Source organism: Ornithodoros turicata, unplaced genomic scaffold (genome assembly GCF_037126465.1).
Source record: "Ornithodoros turicata isolate Travis unplaced genomic scaffold, ASM3712646v1 ctg00000843.1, whole genome shotgun sequence".
NCBI classification, from domain to species: Eukaryota; Metazoa; Arthropoda; class Arachnida; order Ixodida; family Argasidae; genus Ornithodoros; species Ornithodoros turicata.
Window position 1 is genome coordinate 1,139,347 of NW_026999404.1, and position 24,647 is coordinate 1,163,993.

Sequence of the window (24,647 nt, forward strand, 5' to 3'; positions counted from 1 at the left end):
CGTCATCATGACGGTGGTAGACAGACTGAAACCGAAACAAATCGGAAAGGGAGGGCTGGGTTCCACGAATGGGCACTTGTTCGCTGCTTCCTATTGAAAGAAAAGTAGTACCGAAGGTAGCGTCCCTTTGAGGGACGATCGTAATCCCCCCCCCCCCCCCCTAAGACCCAGGCTTTAGGGCGCGACCTTGTTCGTCCCCTAGCTTCGAGCGTAGCTCCAAGTCTACCAAATTGGTGGCGCTGTCGAACACTATGACGTCATTTGTTTACGAACAGGAAGAGGTCTATTGCCCCGCCCTGGGTTTGCTTGTCAATGTTTCAGTGCCCGACATTGCCCGCCATTCATGTTCCGCCATTGCGGAAATGTATGCATTATGCCTCTCGGGTCTCGGCTCTTTCTGGCTGACGCGCGTTCCCTTTAGCATGTATACACACCAGGCAGCCCACTATGTAGCTGTGCTTTCTTCCGGGAGCACTCTGACACTGCGTTGCGATGCGCGACCTTCCGGATGTTTATCGGACCAGTGTCTTTAACCTGTGACAGTCGCGATGGAAGCAATGTACTTTCTTCTGCCGACCGAAATAAAGTATAGAGCGTGAGTTGCATAGCAGCACACGGAGCAGCAGACACAGAAAGAACTTATTCAACTTGGAACGATGCTGGCATATCTTCAAGAGGACGTCACATAGAGAGAGAGAGAGAGAGATTCTTCGAGCAGTCGACACTGTATAGGGACGATGGATGGTCTGCTCCTGGAACATCATGATAAGCTTGTTGTCAACTTTTGCCAACAGGGATCCATTTATTTATTTTAGAGATGGAAGGAATCCAATTTTTTCGAATCCGAACCCGAATCCAAGGAAGGTTCTACGAGTCCACGAATTTTAATAATCTCGAATCTTTCGAATCGTTTCTTTAAAAAGAGATCAAAAAGCCAGAAAAAAAAAAAAAAACACTTCTAGTGCAAGGTGCTTTGAAGCAGAATATGATACACTTGTTTAATGAAAAATAAATTAAATAATGCTTCAGTGTCAGGAGAAAATATACCCATATAGTTCCTCTTAAACGTAATTTATTTAACCTGTTGTTCGTCGACTACAAGAAATGCATAAATACTCGTGTCTGAATTATTTCCATAAAACTAAGCAACAATCAAAAGCAAAACCAGGTTATTTGTAAGCTTGTAATGTAACAGTTCCTGCCTGAACTCTTTCAGACCAGAGCAATGCAAACAAGCAAACAAACAAACAAACAAACAAACAAGAAAACACGTGTCGGCCAATGAGGCTTTCGGCGGACTGCGGAGGCGTCAATTTGAAAAAGAAACAAACAAACGTGGTTGGTGGATTCGAAAGATTCGATTCGCCGTTTTGGGCATCAGGGATTCCGATTCGCGAATCTCGAATCCCTGCATTGGGATTCGCGGATTCGGTTGGCACACCCCTAATTTATTTATTTACCCTCAAGGCCCGTGGGTAGTAACTGGACTAATATTCCGGTGAGAAGGGGAACGCGAGGGCACTAAAAATGAGAGGTTCATTCTCCCGATCTCCTCTTTCCTCAGAGTGAGCTCTTGATGACGCAAACATTCTAGCTTTCTTTCCTGTTAACAACTATACCAGACACCGTACCATGCACACTGCATGTTTGCCACCATTTCCTGCCCATGCAAACAGCGAAGCCCCGTATGGCAGCTTCTTTCCTCACAGAAAACCCGATAGGCACCATGTCGTCATGAAATGTTGAGAAAGCAGACGGATGTTGTAAATCTTATGGTAAACAGAAACCCAAAGTGAGATATATAGCTGAAAAAGGAAAGAAAAGAAGAAGAGCAGCTCTGCTGCAGGAAATATAATCGAATAAGGGCGACAGAAGAGAATATCGCATATGGAAACTTTCGCAACCGACTTCACAACTTCGCTTGGAAGTTTTCCAAACTCTGCTCTGCTCTGAAAGGTGCAGGCATGAAAACTTTTCCGGTATTTACAATCGAAAGAGTGTGTTTACCTATTTCGCGTGAGTGTTTCCCTTCAAACCACCGGTGGCCTGTCGCCTATAGACTGTCGGTATGAAGTGTAAGGTGAGATATCACTACTGACGCATGTATGACGTGATATAGCACTTAGACTGAATGAACTGCTTTCAGCGTCCAATGATTCTCAACGTGTCCTTATGAGTGAATGACTGCACTAAAAGCACTTAACAACGGGTGCAAAATTCCGATAGCTGTACCTTATTCGCTGCGAGATCGACTAAGAGAGGGCGACACCGTCACCTTTCGAGTGTAGATAACACGCCGGCCGATGTTCGGAGTTGGTGGTTGTTTTCCGTAATTCTCCCGTATATTCACCGGAAGATCACTTGTGCCGCGATGGTACGATACTGTTCGGCAGTGCCGTGTATGCCAAAGCGAGTCTGGCCATTAATGGGACCTGCCTATACCTGAGGCTCCACCCACTTTTTGAAGTATCTAGCCAATCACAGGTCGAAATACGATTGTCTATTATTACATCCATCCAGTACTTATACCTCACCCTTATTTACTGGGTGCCACCATTTTGGTGAAACTCAATTGATTCGGATGTCACTGGTGACAGACCAAACCGACGGATTTTGCGCCCACTTTTATCAACGCCATCTGCATGGAGTGAGGCATGTTGGGAAGGCCCAGAATTGCAGAAATTGTTTTGCTCGCAGAAGTGATTGGCCAGGAGAGCGGTACAACCGCTTCTTCGTAGCAGAGGCCGACAACGGCGAGCCCTTTCACCATCACCACCCCCACCACCACCACCACCACCGTAGCAGACGACTGCCGGTATGAAGTTTTAAATCACGTAATGTAAGTAGATCGAATCAAAAATGAGCACAGCTGTACATATAAATAAAATGCAATTATATAATGCAAAATCCTACGTATGAGGGTCGTCCTTCTTGCTTTTTTTTTTTTTTTTTTTTGGTATCACGGTGTTAACTATAGGCCTAACGTTAGCGATGAATCATCCCATTTTCGCGTAAATAATGACGGCGGAGCGAAAGTTGAAGCTGATTTTGCAGACGCGTACATGAGGATATATCACGAAGTCTCCGCTTCGCCGTTCCAAGCACCATCCTCCATCTTGGAGAAAATTTGGTGTCATGGCAGCTCCCATGGAAAACGGTAACCAATGAAATGCGCCTAAGTTTGATTCACAGGTCGAGCTTCTTTTTTATGCTCCTCCTAATGGCCAGACTCCCTTTAGCATACACGGCACTGCTGTTCGGTTCCCCAATGCTCCACCTACCGCACTGAACGTGGAATAAACGTGTCAAAGTCATGATCTACTAGATTATAAAGACCATGTCAGTAAACGGCAACCCAGGAGAAGCCTGTCTGAGGGATCCGCTAGGGGCGCTGCTCACCGGCCCGTGAGATCTGCATCGTGATTGGACAATGGAAATTTGAATTTTGAACGCACAGAAGCGGACGTATGACTACCGTAGCAGACGACAGAAACAGCTCCTATGAAAACGTGTAGAATGATGATGATAACCAACTTTAGAAAGACGCATCTCTCGTGGGACATCCACCGCTTGTATAACAATACCAAGGTAAACTGAAGTACAAAGTAGAGCAGAAATTGAGGAAGCAATAACCGGGCCGATGAGTAGCGCCAGATCTAGCTTCCAAGTGCGGCGCTGGGAAGGGGTGCCTATGGCATGGTCGTTATAATCTAGTAGGTCGTGGTCAAAGTAGACGACGCGAGGAAGCTATCCACACTACGGTAGTTCGTCGTTTCTCCGCAGCGCTCCGACACCGTTCGATCTCGGAGCGAATAGAAAGGTTGACCGCACTCAAAATGTCGAGATATGAAATGCCTATATATGAGTAGCGCATCGAAATGGGAAGATATACAAGGGTTACCCAGAGGAGCCCCGTGTTTCTGCCGTTCGGTATAGACGCGGAAACTCCCGTCAATGATGCATTTATAGTGCTAAAAACTCGCGTCAAATGTTTTCAGCTTCCAGATCTGTTTCAATGAATCCTGAAAATTACATGATCCCAAATCGTTTTATGTTTATTTGCATTGTTACTGCGTTGGTTACACAAGAGAGATTTCAGTGCTCCGCAAACACAGTTTGGTGAACACCCTAGAAAATATAATACCTCTGTCACACGCCAAACTGAATGGCAGTCCCAGCGAATGACAGTCGCATCGAATGTCATTCGTTTGTATTGCGTGCAGCTACACGAAGAAACAGAATGTCATTCGCAAATGATGTCAGTGTCGATAATTAAGACACTAGGGCCGAACATGTGAACATATATACAGAGTGTCCACCGTAACTATAGAAGTAATTTTTTAAAATACTAAAATCACTTTTTCCCAGTTTTAACCAATGGCGATGTACTCTACGCCTAAATGCTCACCTTAAGAGGGCACAGGCAAGCTTCTGTGTCGATGCATTAATTAACTTTCGCTGATTAACTTTTTAATTATCAACGATAGAAGATTGACCCAATGAGAACATCGAATCCCTTGGTGTCACTGGTAACATTGCCGTTTACAGAACAAAAATCGAGAGCGTTATAGCGCGAGGAAAGGCCCTGGAAATAAGGCGATCTGGTGGTCGTGTTTCGACGCTCAAGTAGAAGCGTTCCCGTTTTCCTTTCCTTTGTAGGTGTTTGGGGGAAAACACTGTCGCAGAGGGCACAGATTCCATGGGGACAGATTGGTGCGACAGCTTTTTCCCACCTCCGCATACACAGGAAATGAAAACGAGAGCGCTGCTACTTGAGCGTCGAAAAATGACCACCAGAGCACCTTATTTCAGGGCCCTTTCCTCGCGTTATAACTGCCTCACTTTTTGTTCTAAAAACGGCAACGTTACCAGTGACTCCAAGGGGTCCGATGTTCTCTCGCCAGTCTTCTATCGTTGATAATTAAAAAGTTAATCAACGAAAGTTAATTAATGCATCGCCACAGAAGCTTGCCTGAGCCATCTTTATGCGTAGAGTACATCGCCATTGGTTAAAACTGGGAAAAGTGATTTTTCTATTTTTAAAAAATACATACTTCTATAGTTATAGTGGACACCCTGTATATAGATACATTCGATATATTTTTACTTCCTTTTCTCGAAACCAGGGAAACATTAGATAATTTCACAAAATTGTTGCGTTTTCGACGACGCTCAGTTGGCTAAGTATCACAAGTAAATATAAGTAAGAAGCGGTAAGAATTAAGCCTATCTGCACCACACTTGGCAACGTGGCGACTGGGAACGAGAGTAGTTCTCCGAAAAATGGCGTTAAGCCTTCCTTCCTTCGCGCCAAAAACTATTAAATCCGTGGCAAGATATTGAACTACAACTTTTCATTCGTGTATCGTTCTTTTGGCCACCTCGCTACTGCGAGGGTACACAGTCCGTGCGAGAGGGAAAAGCGAATGTCATTCGCATGTATTGTCATTTGGTTTCACCATGCGACACGGAACAAATATCATGCAATTCGCTGGGAATGGCCCTATAAACCTATCAGTTAAAAAAAAAAAAAAAATAGGAAACGCCGTTTCAGCATCGTTTTCCGTTACAACATCACGCCGAAAGATCTGCCCCTCGGCACATCAATCATTTACGAAAATTACCTACACGCGCCGCTTCAAACAAATTTCTTCCCGCAATTCTCTAACGACACGGAAGCAGTGTCCTTTGCTAGGCCCCCCGGCAATTGTGTCGCGTGCAGATGGGTCCGTCCCGTCAAATATCTGAGCGTCGATCACGCCAGCATCAAACTGCCGTGGCGACTGCGGGGCTCACCGCTCGCTCGCTCGCTCGGGCGCGCGTGTGGATGGGTTACGCTCACGCGCGAGCGCGTTATTTTCAACCCCCGTCATTTCTCGGAAGCCGGCAGACACGCAACGGATATGTTCCAGCGAGTCGTACAGGTGTGTATCGTCCCACACACGTCTCGACAGAGCCAATTTGTCGCTAAATTTCGCAGTCGTGCTGGGCCTGTCTCTGAAGCGCCACGCAATTTTGCTTCGAAGGAGTCAAAAAGGGTCGTGACACTTCGGTATATGTGAATGATTACACCATGCACGCTACAAGTTGCACGCCAGATGCTTGAGGGAAAACAAAAATACTTGTTCTAGTTGGCGAGATTTAGACCACTGAACAGATGCATGCCTCAAGCAGTGACATCAGGGTGGTGAGGGGTCTTTTGCCCTGAGTTAGAGGAGACACTTTGGAACCCGAAGTTCCTAGAGTTCAATAAACGGATGCAACCCGAGAGTTATCCAATCAAAACCTATACCATATAGTAATAGAGAGTTTTAGAGTAGCGGGTTCAGGAGCTTTGCGTGCGCGAGAAATAGCGTTATCGCTATTGCGCATGCCCATAATGTAAATTCAGCTTTTGCGTTTTGCGCGAGCTCTCTATATATTGAAAATTGCGGGGCCACGCAAAACTGGCTTTGCGGCTCTGCGTTGCTCCTGCGGCCGACGAGAAACTGGGTGAGCATTTTGAACATGGCAGGAATACTCCGTTGTCTGCTAAACGTCTCCCAAGTAACTCACAAGAAAATCGCGAGTTGTCGTGCGATGGCATATATTTTTATGAGGAATAACAAAGCACGCTTATAAAAATTAATTCCCTTGTGTTTTTGATTTTCCCAATTTTTTAAAGTGTTCACTTCTAGCCGTAACGGCGCTGCAAGCGACGAACGCTAGCCAGCAGCTTTACGTCACGGAAACGCTATCCTAAAAGCACTGCGCGGTGCAGACAGACCCGTCGCGTCCGATATAGCGTTTACGTTTTCCGTTTCTAACAAACGCTATACTAAAGCTCCCCATTATCCCCTGCGGCTCAGCCGTAAGATATTCTGTAGTTCCGCAGCAGACGACAGCGCCTGTGGTGTCACCTGCTGCGGAACTACGGAATATCTTGTGGCTGAGCCGCAGGGGATAATGGGGAGCTTTAGTATAGCGTTTATTGGAAACGCAAAACGTAAACGCTATATCGGACGCGACGGATCTGTCCGCACCGCACAGTGCTTTTAGGATACCGTTTCCGTGAAATAAAGCTGCTGGCTTGCGTCCGTCGCTTTCCAACAAACGCTATACTAAAGCTCCCCATTATCCCCTGCGGCTCAGCCACAAGATATTCTACTTCCGTAGCAGACGACAGCGCCGATGGTGTCGTCTGCATGCGCACGGCACGCCGGTCCCGATATTCGGGACGCGGCGCGGAAGTCCTCGTAAACAGTTCTTTTCGCCTTTTATTCCTTTTCCCCCTTTTACTTCACTCGCTTATTCCGTGTGAATACACCTTTTTTCACGAGAGCGGGTCTCTTGAGACCTTCTGTTTACCATCGACGAAACGCGACTCTGCTATTTTGGGCCGTGACATTTCCAGGAAGATTGGGTCGCCGTCGGGAATGCGGTAAATATGATAGGGAATGCATAATTAGAAAGGAAACTGGAATCGGTGCTCGAAATTTACGCAGCCATTACGAGCGTGCCTTTCCAAGCATCACTGTCCGCATCGAAGAGCTTTTGTTGCAAAACGAGGGTTCGGGTTTCGCGAAGTCGTTACGCATTTGTAGGAGCGTATACGGTGAGTGGATTGCGTTACACGTGAACGAGCAGCGGTATTTCAGTCACTGACGGTCGAAGGCGCAAATGAAAACATCGCGAGACGCGCCGTGAATGATTAAAACTGAGAGAAGACCACAAAAATATATATATTTTTTTTTTCACACCTAAAATTTTGGTACAAAGACAGTGAACGCTGCGTCACGTCAATACAGGCTTTATGCATAAGTCGCCACTTTTCTAGAAATTCATTCAACATCACGTCACTGAAACGTCACAACCCACCCTTGGACTAACTTCAAAATCCATCATTCGACTTCAACATCGAACCCCAGCCCGGCGGATCGAGATGGGGGTCAGGATGTCATGACCCACTCCTTATTTCTGTCTTCACATAGTGTTTGATTTACCTATACCTATATCATGTATCGGCGATGCTGGCAAGGCTGGACTAGAGTCACTAAATATGGGTGCAGAGTATCGCATTCCTTTTCCGCGCCGGAGCCGCCGTTCGGTGTCTGCGATTGGGCCGATCGTGTCACGTGGTTTCTCCTTCCAAGAACGCGCCGTCCATGTTGAGTCCCCTCCATCCAAAAGCCGGTTTCCTCGGTTGCGAGCTGGCTCGGCAGCGCGTGCTTCTCCGGCTGAGAAGGAGGAGATTGGCGCGCCGTTGCTAGGCGACGCAGCCGCGCCGGACCCAAGATGGCGGTGTCGCTCGCCGGCGTCGCAAGGCTGGACCTCCCTCTCAGGAAAATCCTGGATCCATCCACGGCCCATCGTTCTCTATAATGTGATGGTGGATGGCCGCGGTCGAAAGGCCCCGTTGTCGTATAAGATCTCTCTTGCTTCTCGTCTAGGATAACGTTGGTATGAGAAGTTCATGAGAGACAGAGAGAGAGAGAATGCGCTCATGGTTCATCTGTAGGGAAGAGAAGGAGAAGTGGGGAGGAACTTGTTCCTATTTTTATTGTTTGCGTGTCGATCCCCAATTAGGATCGCAACTGTTCGACGCTGCGGTTTGGGTGCGTCATTTAATTTCCGATGACCGAAAGTGGTGCCAGAGCGGTATGTTGCTCGAGGGAAGGAACGCAGGAATCAGCCATATGGGAAAGTTGCTCACAAAAAGTAACTATGTTATAGTTACAACTGGTCTGCGCAAATAGTAACTGAGTCACAGCTACCTTTTTTTAATATGTAACTATATTACATCTACAGTTACTGCGTTAAAGTAACTTAGTTGCTTGACAGTTACTTTCTAAGAAAAACAAAAGCAGAATAAATGTAACGCAAAGGCTTGCTTTACCACTTGTACTGTCCAAGCATGCAGGCTATACCACTGCTGTGGCTTATAAACAGGACTTCCCACGGGGCCTAACAGCACTGTGTGAGTTAGTCTATAAGGTCAAGCTGTGGCTGCGTATGAGATTTAAAAAAGAACGCGGTATTCCTGGTTGGAAGAAACGGTAGGTATTTGAAGTCTCAACAAAGTGACACCAGGGGACTGACGCATGGAAAATATCGCAGTTACTTTAACGAAAAGCGGTAACTAGGTACAGTTGCTCTTGTAGAAAGGTAAATAGTATCATGCGTCCTGGGCTGACTTCTTAGGGAACTATATGCCGGAGTTTGTCTAAAGCTCATTCTCAGCGCTGCCGTGACAGCATAGAGAAACCGCTTCATACTAGACACGGGGCACTCCGAGAGGCAAGTGACAAAAATGCCCTATTCCCCGAGAAATTTAAAGCGCTAAATACGCTCTTCACGAACCTGACCACACCGAAATAAAATCCACCGTTGCTATACCCTGCTGCCCAAACATGCTGAGCACTTTTCAATGCCGCGCAATCACATTTTGCGTTCGCACACATGCTCGTATACAAAACGCGAGATGTTTACGCCAGTTCGTTCCCACTTGCAACAAAGGCGGTCGGCCATGCATCGCGAATGGGTCTACGTCCCAACGCCTCTATTTACTCACTTCCGAGCACCGCTTTCCAGATAGAACGAACGGGCGCCGCAATATACGATGCATGGCTGCTTCCGTGACGATCTCACGCACGCTCTGTTGACTGCTATGCATCGCGGAAAGATATGTATGCATCGCTAAATGTACACATGTATCCCTATAAAATTCGACAACGCGAAGGAAAATTAGCGGGCAGCACGCAGATCAGTGTTGCCAACTTTTTTTTTTTTTTTTAACTGAGGGAAACAGAAAGCTGTAACGCTTACCGCAATCAGCGCCGCCAGATATGTGACACGACAAAGGGGATTAAACTGCCACCACTAGCTCCACAGGTGTATTTCCTTGTGTTCGATATTTTAGGCATTTTCACAAATTCACTCCATCTAGCGAGACGGTGGGGAAACGATAGACGCAGCGAAAGCGAAAGATGATTTACCGTATATTCACTCCAGAGACGGTTCCCAGAATACTCCAGCGGAAGATGCGAAAAACGTCATAACTTTCTGTTGTCACGTAAGCGCGAGCGTCATGCGTTTTCGTGCACTGCTAGCCGTAGCGAATCTCATACGGCGCTGCCGCAAGATATTCCGTAGCAGACGACAGAAAAAGATGGTGTCGTCTGCTAAGTTCAGAGTACGCCACCCCCCATATTGCGGCACCGGGCTAATGCGCAACGTAACAGGCAAAAGACTTTTAACCGCATGAACAGTTTTTTTGCTTGTCCTTCCACTAGAATATTCCGTGGGCAATTCTCGCCTTCCTCCTTTCAGGGAAGATGCAGAAGCCATCAGAGATAGAAGATCACGTGTACGAGACTTTCCAGTTGAAGAATGCTGCACTCATGACCTACAGAGCTGCAGAGCGTTGCCTAAGTCCCCCATCCCCGAGGCAAGCAATGAATAAAAAAAATTACTGGTCGGAGCCCACTTTCTCAGTCATCGTTCCTTTATAGCCTTCAGAAGCAATCGACGAGGTGAAAATTAAAAAATGTTAAAGCAAAGACACGACGCCAACGTGCTTACTCCTACACTTTTCCCCACTCATATTCATCCAATGTGCAAGCTCAACTAATCGAATTAACCTTAAGACAATTTAAGCGTCAAATATTTAATCCAGATGCCATTCTAGTCCGAGTGGTATTTATACCATCCAAAAAACCTCAGTGCAAAGAGCACACCCATATGATTTCTAAATAATTCTCGACTCTGCAGAAAACAGTTCAACGACATTCCAGCTTCCCAATCCTTCTCACGCTATGTGATGAAAACGCTCTCCGTGTCTGCCTAACCCCTCCAGGAAAGTTCAGGTATCATATGCACAAAAACGTAAACGGGATCGCTACTATAGCGAAGAACAAAAAGCACGACAACAGTGTGCAAAATGATAGGCGCGATATACGATCTTCAGTGTCAGAACGTAGAACGGGAAATAATACAGCAGCTACATCGTCGAGTAATGGAATTTTCCTCGCCGCGCTCGTGTAAATGTTATGCGTCTTCCACTGCTATTCACGGGCTCTTTGTTACAGCGTTAAGCAGTGGTATTCTTCTATGGGCATAGGTATGCAAATAAGGAAGGGCCAGACGACTTCGAAGCTTGGTTGTGAACCTCTGTGGAACTTCCGCTGTACGTGACAAATATTGGACAGCGTTAATAATCCTGGCAGCACTAATAATCCAAAGTAAATACCGGAGGTAGCGGAAGAAACCCCACAAATCCGTGTCTCTCTGCAGCGCGATCCTGCAATCATTACATAGCAGACGACAGATCTTTGCTCCCAGCGTCCACCACGGCTGGGGACCAATGACAACACTGCGGGGCCGCCGGGCAGCCATACATCACCCATTCATTGGTTATTTTTAGCTGTTCTCGCCTTCATTCCAGGCTGCGCAGAAGACTGTCTGTGCGCGGAACAAAATGATGAACAGACGCATCATCATTCAACGCTTCCATCCCCCCACCTAGAGATGCGGGACCTCGAGAAAATAAAAACAAACGGGAAAAATAAGAAAACGAGACCTTTTTCCCTACTTCGTTTGTTGTTGAAAAAAAAAAAAAAAGAAAGAAAGAAACTGCCGAAAATTTCTAGTTCCGAAAATTAAGAAATATAAAGTGCTGGCAAAATACAATGCATGAACTATGCTTAAATTATCTGTTTAGTCATTCTAGTCAACTCTTGCACTGGTCGACCCTTTGTCATAAGTTGGTCTTTGATACTACCCAATATTTTACATGCTTGGCGAAACAAAATCTGTTCCACTTTTTATTTATACGATGAACGCTCTCCAGAGTAACTTCATGCGTTCGCTGTATACTGCTCAAGCTTCGCGCTAATGGTCACATCGACCTAAACTTCTTGTATTTCATATATATGTGCTAAACAAATAAAATCTATGTTTGCAAACTATATTAGACTACGATTTGTTCCCAAGTAGACGGAGTAGAAGGGAGGGAAACATCAGGTGGTTTTGGTGCTTTATGGCACAAGGGGAAACGTCAGGTCCTCCAACTTCAAACACTCAAAAACAGTAGACACTGAAGCTTTCTACGCTTTTTTACAGTACTAGCTTTCGCGTGGTGGACCACGCTTCTTCCGGTACTTCAGGTACCTGAAGAAGCGTGGCTCTTGAGTGTTGTATGATTTGTTCTCTAATTTGTTCACTAAGAAACCTAAGTAGAACAAGAATGAGACGAAGAGATTTTTTCCCTTAGAAAACAACAACAACAAAAAAGAGGCACTTAAACACTTTTCAGCAGGTCAAACTTTCCGGAAACTTCCTATCTCTAGTGTTTTTTTCGCAACATACATTCACACGGCGCTTCTCGCAGTAGCCCAAATTAAAAGACTGTTGCTCAGTGTCTTACAAAGAGCAACGAGCTTTCATCAAAATCTCAAAAGTACCATGTCTGCACATTACCTTACAGCGATCAAAAAGATACGCATTTACCAAGTAACCGACATTTTTGGACCTGACGTAAAACAGTGCTGTTGACATTTACGACGCACTCTTTACTCTATATATACCACATGATACACCCGGTTCGATAATTCCAAACAAACATGCCAACGAGCAATCAACATGATCCAACAACCAGCACTTACGCGCGAAAACACTATATAGTATCGACCAAATTATATTCTCGCACCATGCTCTCCCCGAGCAAACACATCTCAATTGTGCACGAGAAAAGTGCGTCCAATTAAAGGCGGACGCCTAACAATATTTACGGTCATCACATAAAGCTCCCCATCACAGTTATTTCCTGCTCGCACTCGGATTGTGTCGAGCGTTCCGCGAGCTGCATCGGGCTTTCACGTCACGTATACTGCGAGCATAAACATAGCACTTCACTGCGGTGCCTTTCTGTATTTATATCTCCAGAGTTTCCATGAAGCGTTAGATCATCGCTCACAAGATGCTGCTAGCAGCGAAACGGAAAAATTGAAACACAAAATTGTGGAATTCGTAGTCCTACGTATTTCGGGACCCCCTTTTCAAGCCTGGGTATTTTAAAAGTCACCACCCTTGAACTCACTGAATGTGGGTCGCAGCAGACGACTCGTCTGCTTTGTAGACGGTTTGCAGATGGATTTGTTGTGGATCAAGGTGAGAACAAAACCTGTGGCACGCAAGCGCGTTTTTATTTCGCAAAATTGATAATTGAATACATTTATTAGTAACAGAACGCACTATTTGAGTTACGATTCAGTTTCAGAGACCAGAACGAAAACCCCGTGAAAATATCCCAGCAAATAACATGCAATTCATCCCCCCACAACGTGCGCTTGTGATTTGTTATTCCTTCTGTCCCACATTCACTCATGCCACATGCTCTTTTGTCACAGGTGCCTCACGGCACACTAGTCTTTCTTATTTCTTTTTTTTGTAATATGCATACATCTTTGCAAACAGCCCGTTGGTCACGTCCAAGATTTGAGGGAACCCATGGAGAATCTAAGAATGCTTATTACACAATAATCAAACGGTAGCTTCCGTTCGATCAATCAACTTTGTCGTGCACGTGGCACACTGTCTATCGTTAAATGCTGACCTGCAAGGCTTCTCATGCACTTTCGGCGCACCTCGACAAGTCATTGTAATTCAGCAGTGTGTTTTTCACAGGGACTTCATCCGTATACTGCAGTGCTGTACGTGACTCGGGAAGTGTACTTTTATAATGCCGTCTCGTTCGAACGCTGTGCAAGAATAAACATCAACTTGCACAGAACCAGGTGCCTCAGAACATCTTGCCTGCACTGCACAAACGTGACTATTCACTTCGGCTTACTCATATAAGTCGTAACCAGCAGTGGCTCGCGTTCTACCAAACACTACTTTCGCTGACATTAAACAGATATCGCCCATTGTGAAGCTTTCCAAATTGTCGTACGAGAAAATAATATCTGTGAATATGCATCTTTTTTTTTTTTTTTCTTTTTGTCGTTTGCCAACTCATACAAGACAAGCCCCGTTGAGTGTCCCGCCTGACTGATAACGAAGCCATGTTGATAAAAACCTCTCTTGGCTTCCGATAACACGTTGACCGCGCTCAAAATACTACGCTTCCGCTGTGAAGACTTGAACGTCTTGTGTGAAGTTTGTAAGCTCATCGGCGATCAATAGAAACACCCGCGATGCTACAGCTGTGACGCGCGCGAGAGAGAGGGTGCAAAGAGAACGCTCGGCAATGATAGATCGACTCTGGTGCAAAACAATAACAGCACATGGCAACTTACTGTTTCCCCACGGGTTTGGAGGTTCGACATAACCTGTGACTATGCGGTCGTCTTCGGGGAAATTCACCCGGTGGCCCTTGCCTCTTCGTTTGTGCGAGACGCCATGAGCGAGCATCACTGAAGTCTCAGTCGGGGTTGTCGGAGCCGACATAGATTTCTCATAAGAAATGAAGAAATCATCGCTGGCTTCCTCCATACTAGTGAAGATTGAAGACATGCCCTCAGTATTCATTCATGCTGCCTGCTTGCAAGCGCTTGGACGCGTACGATATCCAGGTGCTGTTCAATGATTTCGCGGCTCCAGCAGTATGCCGCAAGTCAACGCGATCATTGCCGCAAGGCGCGGCGGTGGCCGCGCCACCTGGGCGAACAGAAACAAAGTAAACAGTGGCAGTTTCCGGAAGCCATTTTTATCTCTCATCATCGATATGAAGCGGCAGCTTTAAAGAAACAGAAAAGGCTACGAATTCCAAGGGAAGCGGGTTCTTTCGTCTAGCACAACATCAGCACTCACCCTGCGTTTCGTTTCGGTAGCAGACGACACGTTTGGTGAGGAATGTAACATCAGTTTGCTTTTTGAACTATTTGCGTTATTTCACTGCACGGAAAAGGTTGGCAAATTTGCACAAAGATGCAATTCGTCAAAGAGCAACACTGTAATGACACTGTAACACATCAACACACAAGTGGAAGAATTTTTCTTGAATATCACACTGGTTATAACAATTCACGAAATGTGCTGTAATAAAACACTTGTCGAATGACCGTAGTTAACGTCCAGATCAGTACAAATTCTATCGACAGAAGAACTGAAGACTAACTGACTTGTATCAAGGACAAAAAACAAGATGAGTTAGGAGGCCAAACAGAGGAGAAATCAGCCTTGAAACACGCACGACCTAACTTTTCCACAAAATCTTCCCTGTGTCCTTGCCCTAAATAATGCACGTCACACGCGCATCTTGGCGATGCTCAGTAACTCTGCCCCCACGTCCCCGTACGATGCCCCATCCTCTAAAAACTCTTCAGAAAGTTCTCTCACTGTGAGCGCCATTCGCCTCTTTTCCACATCTTCCCGTAAAATCGAGTGATGCCATTTGTATCTTGCATCATCCCACAAGACAAGCATGGATCTGCGCGGCAAGACAATCTGTACCACCGATAACCGCGGTGGATTTGTGACTGAAACCCTATCTTTGTATTCCTTACTCCACTGATCACAGTTCGCGGAATGAGCGGTACGTTCGCAAACTTCTTGCTCTGCATCATTAAATATCGTATCACTTTCAACAATCAAATTTTCATTCGCCAGCTTCCAATGTTCTTCAGACTTCGACAATGTGAGCACCGTGTCTGAAAGCAAGTTGAAGGTCACTAATCTGGATCCCCACAGCCACCAGTCATCGTAGTGTGGGTCAATACACGATCCTCTATCGGGCTCGTAGTCTAAATTGCACAATTCAACAGCTCTAAAGTCTGATATGCAGCGTGTTTGAAGCATCTTGTCTTCCAAATGGGTGAAGTATCTGGGCAATCCTTTGAAGCCATCTGCTTTCACCTTCTTCTTTTTAAAATTCACTTTGGGCCCGTAGTCTTGCTTGCGTCTTCCAGACTGAGACATGACCCAGGTTCCACGGTCGATGTCTTCTACGAGGTCCTTTTCTTCTTCGGGTGTGAGGAAATCTTCGTACACCGCGATCCCCGGCACTCGCAGTGGTACTCCATCGAGCCCGGTGGTCGGGTTCTCTCTCCATCCTGGCCAACAGAGTTCACATAGAGGGCAAAATACAAAAGGATGTCGTACTTTAGATTTTGAAATCGCGTGTTTGCTAGGTGCCCTGAAGTTTTCACAAAAGAGACAGGTTCTCACGCCTTTGCAGGCACATTTCGCCTCCATAACACTTCTGCTCAAGAGATTGTGCAAGATGGTGGCGCCATCTGTGCTCTCCTTCGCAAATTTCAAACGGGAGGGCGCCACAATCGCGTTTTTATTGGTACATTGGAAGAACTGCGCTGCTTTCCAACTTTTCTGCTGCGAGAAAATCCCGTGAGTAAATATAGCGACACGGCGCAACTTAAAAAGGCCCGACTGTGAAGTAGTCCTACCAATTACAGCCATGTTTTCAGCCGCTGTAACCATAGAGACAGGACGCCATCAGCCGCAGCGATTGGTTGAACCAGGAGATACCGCGACTACGTAACGAAAGTGACCCACCGCCACCACGTCACCGGCAAAGCCGTGGGTTTCACACGTAAAAACAAGGGACATGCAGAAGTCTAGGCCTTGCCCAAAAGACGATTCTATTGAACATTCCAAACTCATAGGATATGCGAATATGGCTGTACGAATGTATTAGGTTGCTCGACACCAATACCTTTCCAGCATGGTGAACAAACTTAGTGTCATCATTCATCAAAGCACATAAACACACAGCACGCTAAATTTCAGCTGTTTAGCTGGCAACATCTTTCTCACATGCAAACCTGTTCGTCTTCCTAGTGCAATAGCTTAAAACAGGTATAGTAAGAAATGCATGATAAAATACAGATTTTATTAGCTCTACAAAATATGTACACTTAAAAAATGCTGTTGACATGGTATTGCCCTCGAATTACACTTGCTTTGCCTATTGCAAGCACCATTCTATGCGCAAATAACAAATGCTTATTCATGTCAACTGATGTTTGTATTAAAATGCAAGTCTTGCAGTACTATTTCCTGCTTGGCAAAAGACAGCACAATGCAGGATGTGAGGAAATAAATAGTGCTAACGTTAAGCATGTATTCACCGTAGTTCTGCATGAAGTAGTACAGCAGGATGGTCAATGGAGTACGACATTTGGAATAAACTGGACAATAAGATTGAGCAGAGGATGCTTCCCCGTATTTTACACCAAAATGAGGACAATGTCTTGTTGTATGGCACCAATCGCATACTCCGTCAAGCTATCAATTGTGGCACTAAGCCATGCAAGAAGATTTGAAATAACTCAACTGACCACTGTACCCTCTCGTGAAGGATCTGTGTGGTCATTGCACACTCCAGTGCTCCTCGCCTCAGTTTTACATAACCTACAAGCTGATAATGTCTGGTTCATCAGCTTTGAATGTGATCACCTAGCCCTTGCACCAGAAGATATTCTGGAAGGTGTAGCATGTGCCACACTATGCATTACCAACATATATGCTTCAACGATCAGACTGCAATGTTCTTCCTTCTCACTATTAGAACGTTGTTTTCATTTTACGGGACACAACAAACCACACAGCTCTGATCCCAATACACACGAAGATCTCAACAAAAATATTTTTTCCTGCTTATCATAATGTTTGAGTAAGAGCCTTGTCATTGGGTGGGTAAGATAGTTGACCTTCACCTCCAAAATGAGGTCAACGACTATGGTGCACGAAAAGCATCCATAATTTTCCTGTCCATGTCGTAGATCCACATGCAGGCCGCGACTACAAGTTGCAAGGGTACTTACTCTTATACTCAGAAAGAAAATATCTTCCCCCATCAGTTTCAACCTTGTTACGAAATATGTTAGAATTGTATGTTTTTGCTGTCTTGTGTACAGTCCGAATTATGTGCATCGTGCTTCGAGAGCATGCAGTCTTGAGAAAACTGGTGAATGGGACCTAATTGCCTTTGTTTTGTGGCCTCATGACTGAAGCGAGGGCTGCCATATGCAAAAACAAATAAAGTGAACTTCAGGCTTCTATAGCAGAGATGTGGTGAATCTATTCAGTCTTTAGTCATGTTTTTGTCGCTAACCGTAATGCAGCATAAACGTCTTTGTTTGAAGAGCCAAATTTAACTGTGCGACACCGGTTCACTCAATGATGGTATCTTCTTCGGCACCCATTCCCACCTATAAATTCTCCACTATATTATTGTAATTGTGGCGAACATTACACATTTTGTACTTGGCCATATTGCCCATGGAGTTGAGACTCCCTCAACTCCGAAGCATCTACTGAGCCTTCCCATCCGTGCGAGAAAAGCAAGAGATGTCAACACTACAGAACTAAAATGAGTTCAGAGTCAGGTGTGAAGACATGCTCATTGAGATACAAAAGTTCACTGTTTATAACATGATAGGCAACAGTCTCCACACAAGACATTTTTTGCAATTTAGCCGTCCTCTTTAGAACACATTCTTTCGTGTCGCAGATCAGGGGCTCTATTCTTTCCATGGCGAACATACAAAAGACACATCTTAGATTGAGAACGTGTACCTTTGATCAGGCAACAGTTTCAGAAGCTACATATGTACAGTAATGATGTGCTGTACAGACAATTCAGGTGATGATGATGGTGATGGTGATGATGGATGGGTGGATGATGATGATGTGGCTGACTGGGGAGGGCTGTCTCATAATCCCTTACAAGAACACTGCAACAGAAAGAATTAGCAACCGTGACTTAAAAAAAGAAGGTGCGAATAACGGACTTGGCACTACAGGAAGACATTATACAGCAGACTAGTGGATAGTATACGTCAAACACTTGATGGCAGCATGCATTTTTTGTGTAAAATGCTTCTCTTACACTCGCTCTTTTGTCTGGCCACCTTGAGAGCCTGAAATGAAAGTGGAAAACTGTAAGAATAACACAAGAAAGAACAGAGAGAGAGAGAGAGAGAGAGGATGCTGTTAACATGGTATTGCTACATTGATAGGTAACAAAAGGAACAGAAAAACCATTAAACACAACGAGCTGTCCAGTGTCCGCTCCGATCTGTCTGTACCTCTCAGTTTGTTGTGATGAACAAAGAAAAAGACAAAACGTTGATCTACATTTGAGCTACTCACCTTTCTGATGGTTGTCCAGTCTTCGAGAATCTCATTTTCATGCAGCATGTACACAATGTATGGACGTAGATTTATCAGTCAAGAAAGTGTCATAAAATGCTGGCCTCAACTTTTCAGATAATCACAGAAATATACATACTGTATGTCTTAAGATACAAGATAGGATATGGGATAAGATATGAGTCTGGAGAGATGAGTCTACAGAGCAGGCTTGTACAAGATGCTAACAAAATGTATTTAAGTTAACTTACTGGGTATCGGGCAAAAAAAGATGTAACTGAATACAGCACTAAATACTCAACATTGAAAAGTACTTGAGACAGACTATTAAAAGTATCTCGTTATTTTCAATATACTTTGATGTCACAGTTAGAATTCGCTGTCAAAGAAATATGAAGAGTGTGAAGTTGAAAATGGCATTACCAAGAAGCTTTATTAGCTTGCAGGAATAACCGCTTTTCAAAATTACTATCCCATAGCCTGTCCCATTTTTTTTAAACACGTTACCTCCAATACTCAACAGCAGCTCTACAGATACAGTCAAACTCCTTTATAGCGAACACCTTTTTAACGAAAATACCACTACAGCGAAATTTTTTTGCGGTCCCGCTGGAGCCTATAGGTCCAATAATGGACATCCTTTTTAACGAAAATAGCTTTACTGCGAACTTTTTTTGCTGTCCCCTGAGCTTCGTTGTAAAGGAGTTTGACTGTACAAACAAATGCTCTACAGAAACAAAACTTACTGTCGTTTTCCTCCTTATCATTGCTTTAACCTTGTAAATAGTTACTAATATTTTATGTGCTGCCTCTCGCTACGGCTTTCAGCACAGGTCTTCTATCCTGCCTGACAGGGGTCTCAATGGTTTACACCCATACCCTTCAGGACAACACATCACCTCATGCATGCTCCCAAACCCGAGGCGCTGCACACTACCCCTTCCCAAGAGGGAAGCAGATGTCCCAAACATCTCAGACTCTAAAGCATATGCACAGCACAAAGCACATTGCCAAGACAAAAGGGAATCTTTTGCTTCATCTCCGTGTCATGCACAGAGAAGTATCTTCAAAGTAACAAGGCAACTGGCAAGGGGGGTGCAAGGCATTGTTTCAAAATGCCAAAAGACCAAAGAGGCCAGTGCAGAGCAGAATTCCATATTTTGGTACTGCATTTTCACCTACTCCAGAAACATTAACGAAAAAGAAAATCAATTTTCAGTGGGATGCGAGGCCTTGTGGCTGGCCGCTCACTTCTGTGGTGCCACGACATGCCAGGAGATCAACGTCATGCAAGGAGATCCAACGTCACATTGCACTGCTCATCACTGCCTTTTCAGGGAGTCTTTGTAAATTTACGGAGAAACGTTCATGGTGGTGTGCATGGTGGCCGCTGACAGAACGCTCAATGAATAAAGCAGGATTTTGAGCAATGCCAATGTCACTACCTTGTTCGTTTAAAGAACACACACGAAAAACACATCACTGAAAAGGATATCTGACACAGTGACTGGCTTTTTCCGCCTGTCTGTACCAAATTCTGTTTTTCTCTTGTTCTTTTTGTGACTGGTCTGTTCGCTCCAGAGATCTGTAGAAACATAGGTCAAAACTCACTAGACGACACAGAAAGCTATGACACTGCAAGCAGGGATCGGAACCGGTATTTTTTTCGGTCCGGTTCGGGTTCGGGTTAAGGCATATTGGTTCGGTTCGGGTTTAGCTCCGCTGAACCGAAATTATCAGCTTGAACCGGTTCAGGTATATCGGTTCGGTTCCGGTTCGGCTCAGGGAGACCTCCCCCCCTCCCAGCCCCGCACATACACAGACAAAAAAAAATCTGTCAGCGGTCGGGGCATTTACAGGGATTGGAACAGTTACTTTTTTCGGCCTCGGTTTAACCGGTCCACGGGCAGTAATTTTGCTACATGCAAGCAAGCTTACGCTCACCGTACACGATTGTAAGAGAAAGGCGTGAGATAACCGTTCAGGTGAGCAAAAAAAAGGTCGGTACAGTAGTACATTTAATTCACCTCTGAACCGATTCCCGAACCGGTAACCGTATCAATTTTTTTCGGTTCAGTTCCGGTTCGGCTCAGGACAAGCAAAAAAATCGTCCGGGTTCGGTTCGGTTCAGGTTCGTCAGAAAATAACGTTTTTTTCCGGTTTTCGGTTCGGGTTCAGTTCCGGTTCCGATCCCTGACTGCAAGTAAGCTATACGACACATTCCTAAATTGTCTCGGACACCCTTTAGCAACTCTTCACTAGACTTCCCCTTTCCACGCTGTGTTCACTAAAGAATGGACTAGAATGAACTGGCTCTTACCTGATGTGATGTCGATGCTATTCCTGTCCTCCTCCAACCTTCGAATCTTCTCTTCCAGCTCAGACTGAATTGAGTCTCTAAGCAATGCTTGCTCACTCTGATGTCATAAGCAAATATGGTGGCACGTATTAGCCGCAGGTCGCAACTACCATTTCTCAGAACTTTTCCAGATAGCTTAAAAACAATACGCGCCGTAAATAAAAAAAACAAACCTGGAAGTTTTGTAAAGCTGCAGTCTCTTCCGCATCATATTTCCTCCTAATATTCTTCAGTTTCATTTCTTTAAGTATCCCTGGAACATTCGTGGAGGAAGAAGATTTTTAAAACGATGGTATCTAACGGAAAGTCAGCCGCCAACGCTCTTACCGGCAACTTCTATCCGTATGCGCATGTTATCCTGGAGGTCCTCCAGAGGCTGCAGGTACTCGGGAGCTCGGCCAGCTCGAACTTCTTCGAGTTTAGCTTCAATTTGATTTGCCCTTTCCAGGTACAGCCTTGCAGTTACCAAGAACAAGAGTAAAGTTATACCAATGCTTTCACTACTGAAGTGTATGGTTTTACAGTACGCATGTAAACAAAGCTGTCTAGGTTAAGACTTACTGCTCCTTCAAATGCATGAACTGTCTTTCAAGATCAGCCATGTCATCGAGACACTCGGACCTGCGCCTCTCGCAGTCCTCCTCGTCCATTTCTGTAACAGCAACGCAATTGTGAGTGAATGCATTTGTGAACCCCTTGCAGTTTAACGTCAATAAGGTAACACTGCATTATTAAGGTGCTTGGACACTTGCCAACTACCTTAAACAGCTCGCAGTAGCAAAATCCTTACAGGATTGGCGTGACAAAGGGGTTTTAACTTCGCTGTGTATCGATTTAGACGTTTAAGAACACGAGCAATTAGGGGAAGGCAATCGCTGTCACTTTTACTGGATGATTGTTTTGATTGACTCGATTTTTTTCTGTCTGTAGAGTGGAGCAAGCCCAAAATCCACAATGGTACCCTACAAGACCTTTCAGAAATGTGGTAAAGGAAACCACAGGGACAGTTTGAATATGGGACTGACATGCCATTTGAAGGGACCTAAACACAATGCAGAAACACTGTTTCAAAGGCTTGCATACCTGAACTAACTTCATCCTCGGATCCGGACGACGACTCAGAATCGTCGTTGCTAGTCTTTTCGCTCTCGGGCGTTTCTTGATCCATTTCTTCACCTTCGCTGTCGTTGCAGTCCCCTTTTACACTTGGCATCTTGGGCTACCTGCCCGCCTGCCGTCGTCTCCTAAAAAGCTTAAGCGTTGTGCCGATGCGAATCGACCTTCCATACGCCACAAATAACACGATAGTGTCGTCGTTTCACACCAAAATTGGTTCTAAACCAGTCAAAGTTACGAATACTGGCGCGAGACAGGCGCTCATACAAAAAAATCAACGAAACATACCACGGAAATACCGCTGTTATTTTGAGGCGGAAGCCGCTGGCGCCACCTAGCAAAGTTGTACTTCCGCTAATGGCGGCTGCATCGTATTTTTTTTCCCCCATTGGAAGTAAACAGTAAACTCCAGCTCCTAACCACGGCTCCCAAGTAAAGTGGGGCATAAAAAATGTCATATTAACAAAAGAAGGCAAGTGTTCAACAGAGTGAACTTCGTGAACCTGATTGCATGACTTCACTTTGTAATCATAGTTCTCTCTTTCCATATCTAAGGATAGTATCACGGATCGTGATAGTATTCACATGTGCGAGCCGGTCACGATATCGAGATGAACTGTGTTCCAATTAAAACAAGGATTTCCAGGGATCCGGGACAATGCAGGAACCATATCTCTTGAGAAAGCAAAACGTACCATTTGGGGAAATGAATTTCATTGAGAAAACGCATGAACTAATATACGCACTTATTGCACGACGTGTATTTTTGGCGACGTTAATGTCGTTAATAGAAACGTCCTCGTCGTTAGCATACCTCAATGAGGTTCCGAATGGTGCCTTGGAATGTGACTTTCCTTGCTGGTGATATTTGCGCAGGTTTATTAACACCCATCATCTCATTGCATTCCAGCTCAACGAGTGCAATGTTCTCACTGTGCCGGTCGGCGCTTCAGCGTGTCGTCTTCACGCCCGCTCTGAAAACCTCTCTCAGCCCATCATTTAATCTCGTTCAAGAAACTCTGAACGCAAACTTCACGACATCACCTGTCACCTTCAAAGAACCAATTCCGACTCCTCGAAAATGGCCTTCGCAGAACAAGATAGTATACCCTCCTCAACAACCCGGGGAAACCCGACGCGAGGCCTGGGTATGCCACTATAGAAACCAGATAAAATATTCTCCAAAGAAGCTCCTCGCCCTCTCACAGTTCGTCCGCGGCATGTCTGTCGACGAGGCCATTAAGCAGCTTGAATTCATCCACAAGAAAGGTGCAAAAGTCATGATCGAAGTCTTGAAGGAAGCCCAGGAGATGGCCGTGAGGGACCACCATGTAGAATACAAGTCAAACTTGTGGGTTGCAGATTCGTTTGTGGGGAAAGGACAGTACATAAAGGGATTGCGGAGAAATGCAAGGAGGAGGATCACAATTTTGAAGTACAGGTACTGCCACTACTTTGTGAGGCTGGTGGAAGGCAAACCACCGGAGTACATTTACAGCCCACCCAAGACTGCAGAAGATAAGCTGAAAGAGTACATGCAAGAGCTGCGTGATAGGCGCATTACCCACGGGATGTAGGGCAATTTTGGAATGTAGCTTAGTAAACCAGGTTCTGCGCTTGGGTTGAGTTTATTAATTTTCGTTTGAATGACATTAGATGTATTCATACACATAGATACAATGTAGATGAACAGATTTTTGGCACTGCCCGTACCTTCACTTTTTAATAGTTCCACACTGCATCGTTCCATTGGAGATTAAACCTAGCATGCACTGCTGCCCAGTCCATAGCTTAGAAAACATGGCATATGTAAGAACTAACTCACACAAAGGTCACAAGCACGTGGTGTGGATCCCCTTAGCCATATCCCCAAGAACAACATTTTTGGCAGTATTGTATCAATCGGCAAAAAAAAGCTTTCAGCTACCGCCACAGAGCATGCCCTGTTGCACTTTCAGTTCCACATGGGGTGCGATGGCAACCCCCGTACAGTGGTGTTCCTAGAAGAAGTCAGTGTATGTTACTTTGCTGCTCACATCAGCATGTTGTATACTTGATGCTGGAGCAGTTTAGTTTGGCT

At 45.2% G+C, this 24,647-nt stretch overlaps 4 protein-coding genes across 5 annotated transcripts in view; 1 reads left to right on the top strand and 3 right to left on the bottom strand.

The window, feature by feature from the left end:
* The window catches only part of LOC135375217 (protein phosphatase 1 regulatory subunit 37-like), a 92,562-nt gene extending 77,708 nt beyond the window's left edge, over nucleotides 1–14,854 (bottom strand). For both annotated transcript variants that reach the window (XM_064607935.1, XM_064607936.1), the window contains exon 1: nucleotides 14,277–14,854. In XM_064607935.1, the coding sequence (XP_064464005.1) occupies nucleotides 14,277–14,508 (232 nt within the window). In that variant the 5' untranslated portion in view covers nucleotides 14,509–14,854. The remainder of the gene's footprint in view (nucleotides 1–14,276) is intronic.
* Nucleotides 14,855–14,957: 103 nt separating this feature from the next.
* LOC135375218 (alpha-ketoglutarate-dependent dioxygenase alkB homolog 4-like) lies at nucleotides 14,958–16,205 on the bottom strand. The gene has a single exon (XM_064607939.1). The coding sequence runs from the start codon at nucleotides 16,171–16,173 to the stop codon at nucleotides 15,226–15,228; it is 948 nt and encodes a 315-aa protein (XP_064464009.1). The 5' UTR covers nucleotides 16,174–16,205; the 3' UTR covers nucleotides 14,958–15,225.
* A 602-nt stretch (nucleotides 16,206–16,807) lies between these two features.
* Nucleotides 16,808–22,932, bottom strand: LOC135375254 (breast cancer metastasis-suppressor 1-like protein). Its single transcript, XM_064607987.1, has 9 exons — nucleotides 22,535–22,932; nucleotides 22,013–22,103; nucleotides 21,779–21,906; nucleotides 21,625–21,704; nucleotides 21,413–21,509; nucleotides 20,588–20,677; nucleotides 19,093–19,157; nucleotides 18,830–18,860; nucleotides 16,808–18,674 (listed from the first exon to the last, which is right to left on the bottom strand). The coding sequence occupies exons 1-9, from the start codon at nucleotides 22,662–22,664 to the stop codon at nucleotides 18,664–18,666; spliced, it is 723 nt and encodes a 240-aa protein (XP_064464057.1). The 5' UTR covers nucleotides 22,665–22,932; the 3' UTR covers nucleotides 16,808–18,663.
* Nucleotides 22,904–24,188, top strand: LOC135375255 (large ribosomal subunit protein uL22m-like). The gene is made up of 2 exons (XM_064607988.1): nucleotides 22,904–23,039; nucleotides 23,478–24,188. Exon 2 carries the CDS (start codon nucleotides 23,491–23,493, stop codon nucleotides 24,142–24,144), a length of 654 nt encoding a protein of 217 aa, XP_064464058.1. The 5' UTR covers nucleotides 22,904–23,039; nucleotides 23,478–23,490; the 3' UTR covers nucleotides 24,145–24,188.
* Nucleotides 24,189–24,647: the final 459 nt, after the last annotated feature.

Excerpts from the sequence above, each read along its gene's own strand:
- LOC135375218 (XM_064607939.1), bottom strand. The coding sequence starts at position 16,173 with ATGGAGGCGAAATGTGCCTGCAAAGGCGTGAGAACCTGTCTCTTTTGT.
- LOC135375254 (XM_064607987.1), bottom strand. The coding sequence starts at position 22,664 with ATGCCAAGTGTAAAAGGGGACTGCAACGACAGCGAAGGTGAAGAAATG. Across the intron at positions 22,104-22,534 it reads CGAGGATGAAGTTAGTTCAG|AAATGGACGAGGAGGACTGC; the intron begins GTATGCAAGCCT and ends TTGCTGTTACAG. Across the intron at positions 21,907-22,012 it reads TTCATGCATTTGAAGGAGCA|GCTGTACCTGGAAAGGGCAA; the intron begins GTAAGTCTTAAC and ends GGTAACTGCAAG.
- LOC135375255 (XM_064607988.1), top strand. The coding sequence starts at position 23,491 with ATGTTCTCACTGTGCCGGTCGGCGCTTCAGCGTGTCGTCTTCACGCCC.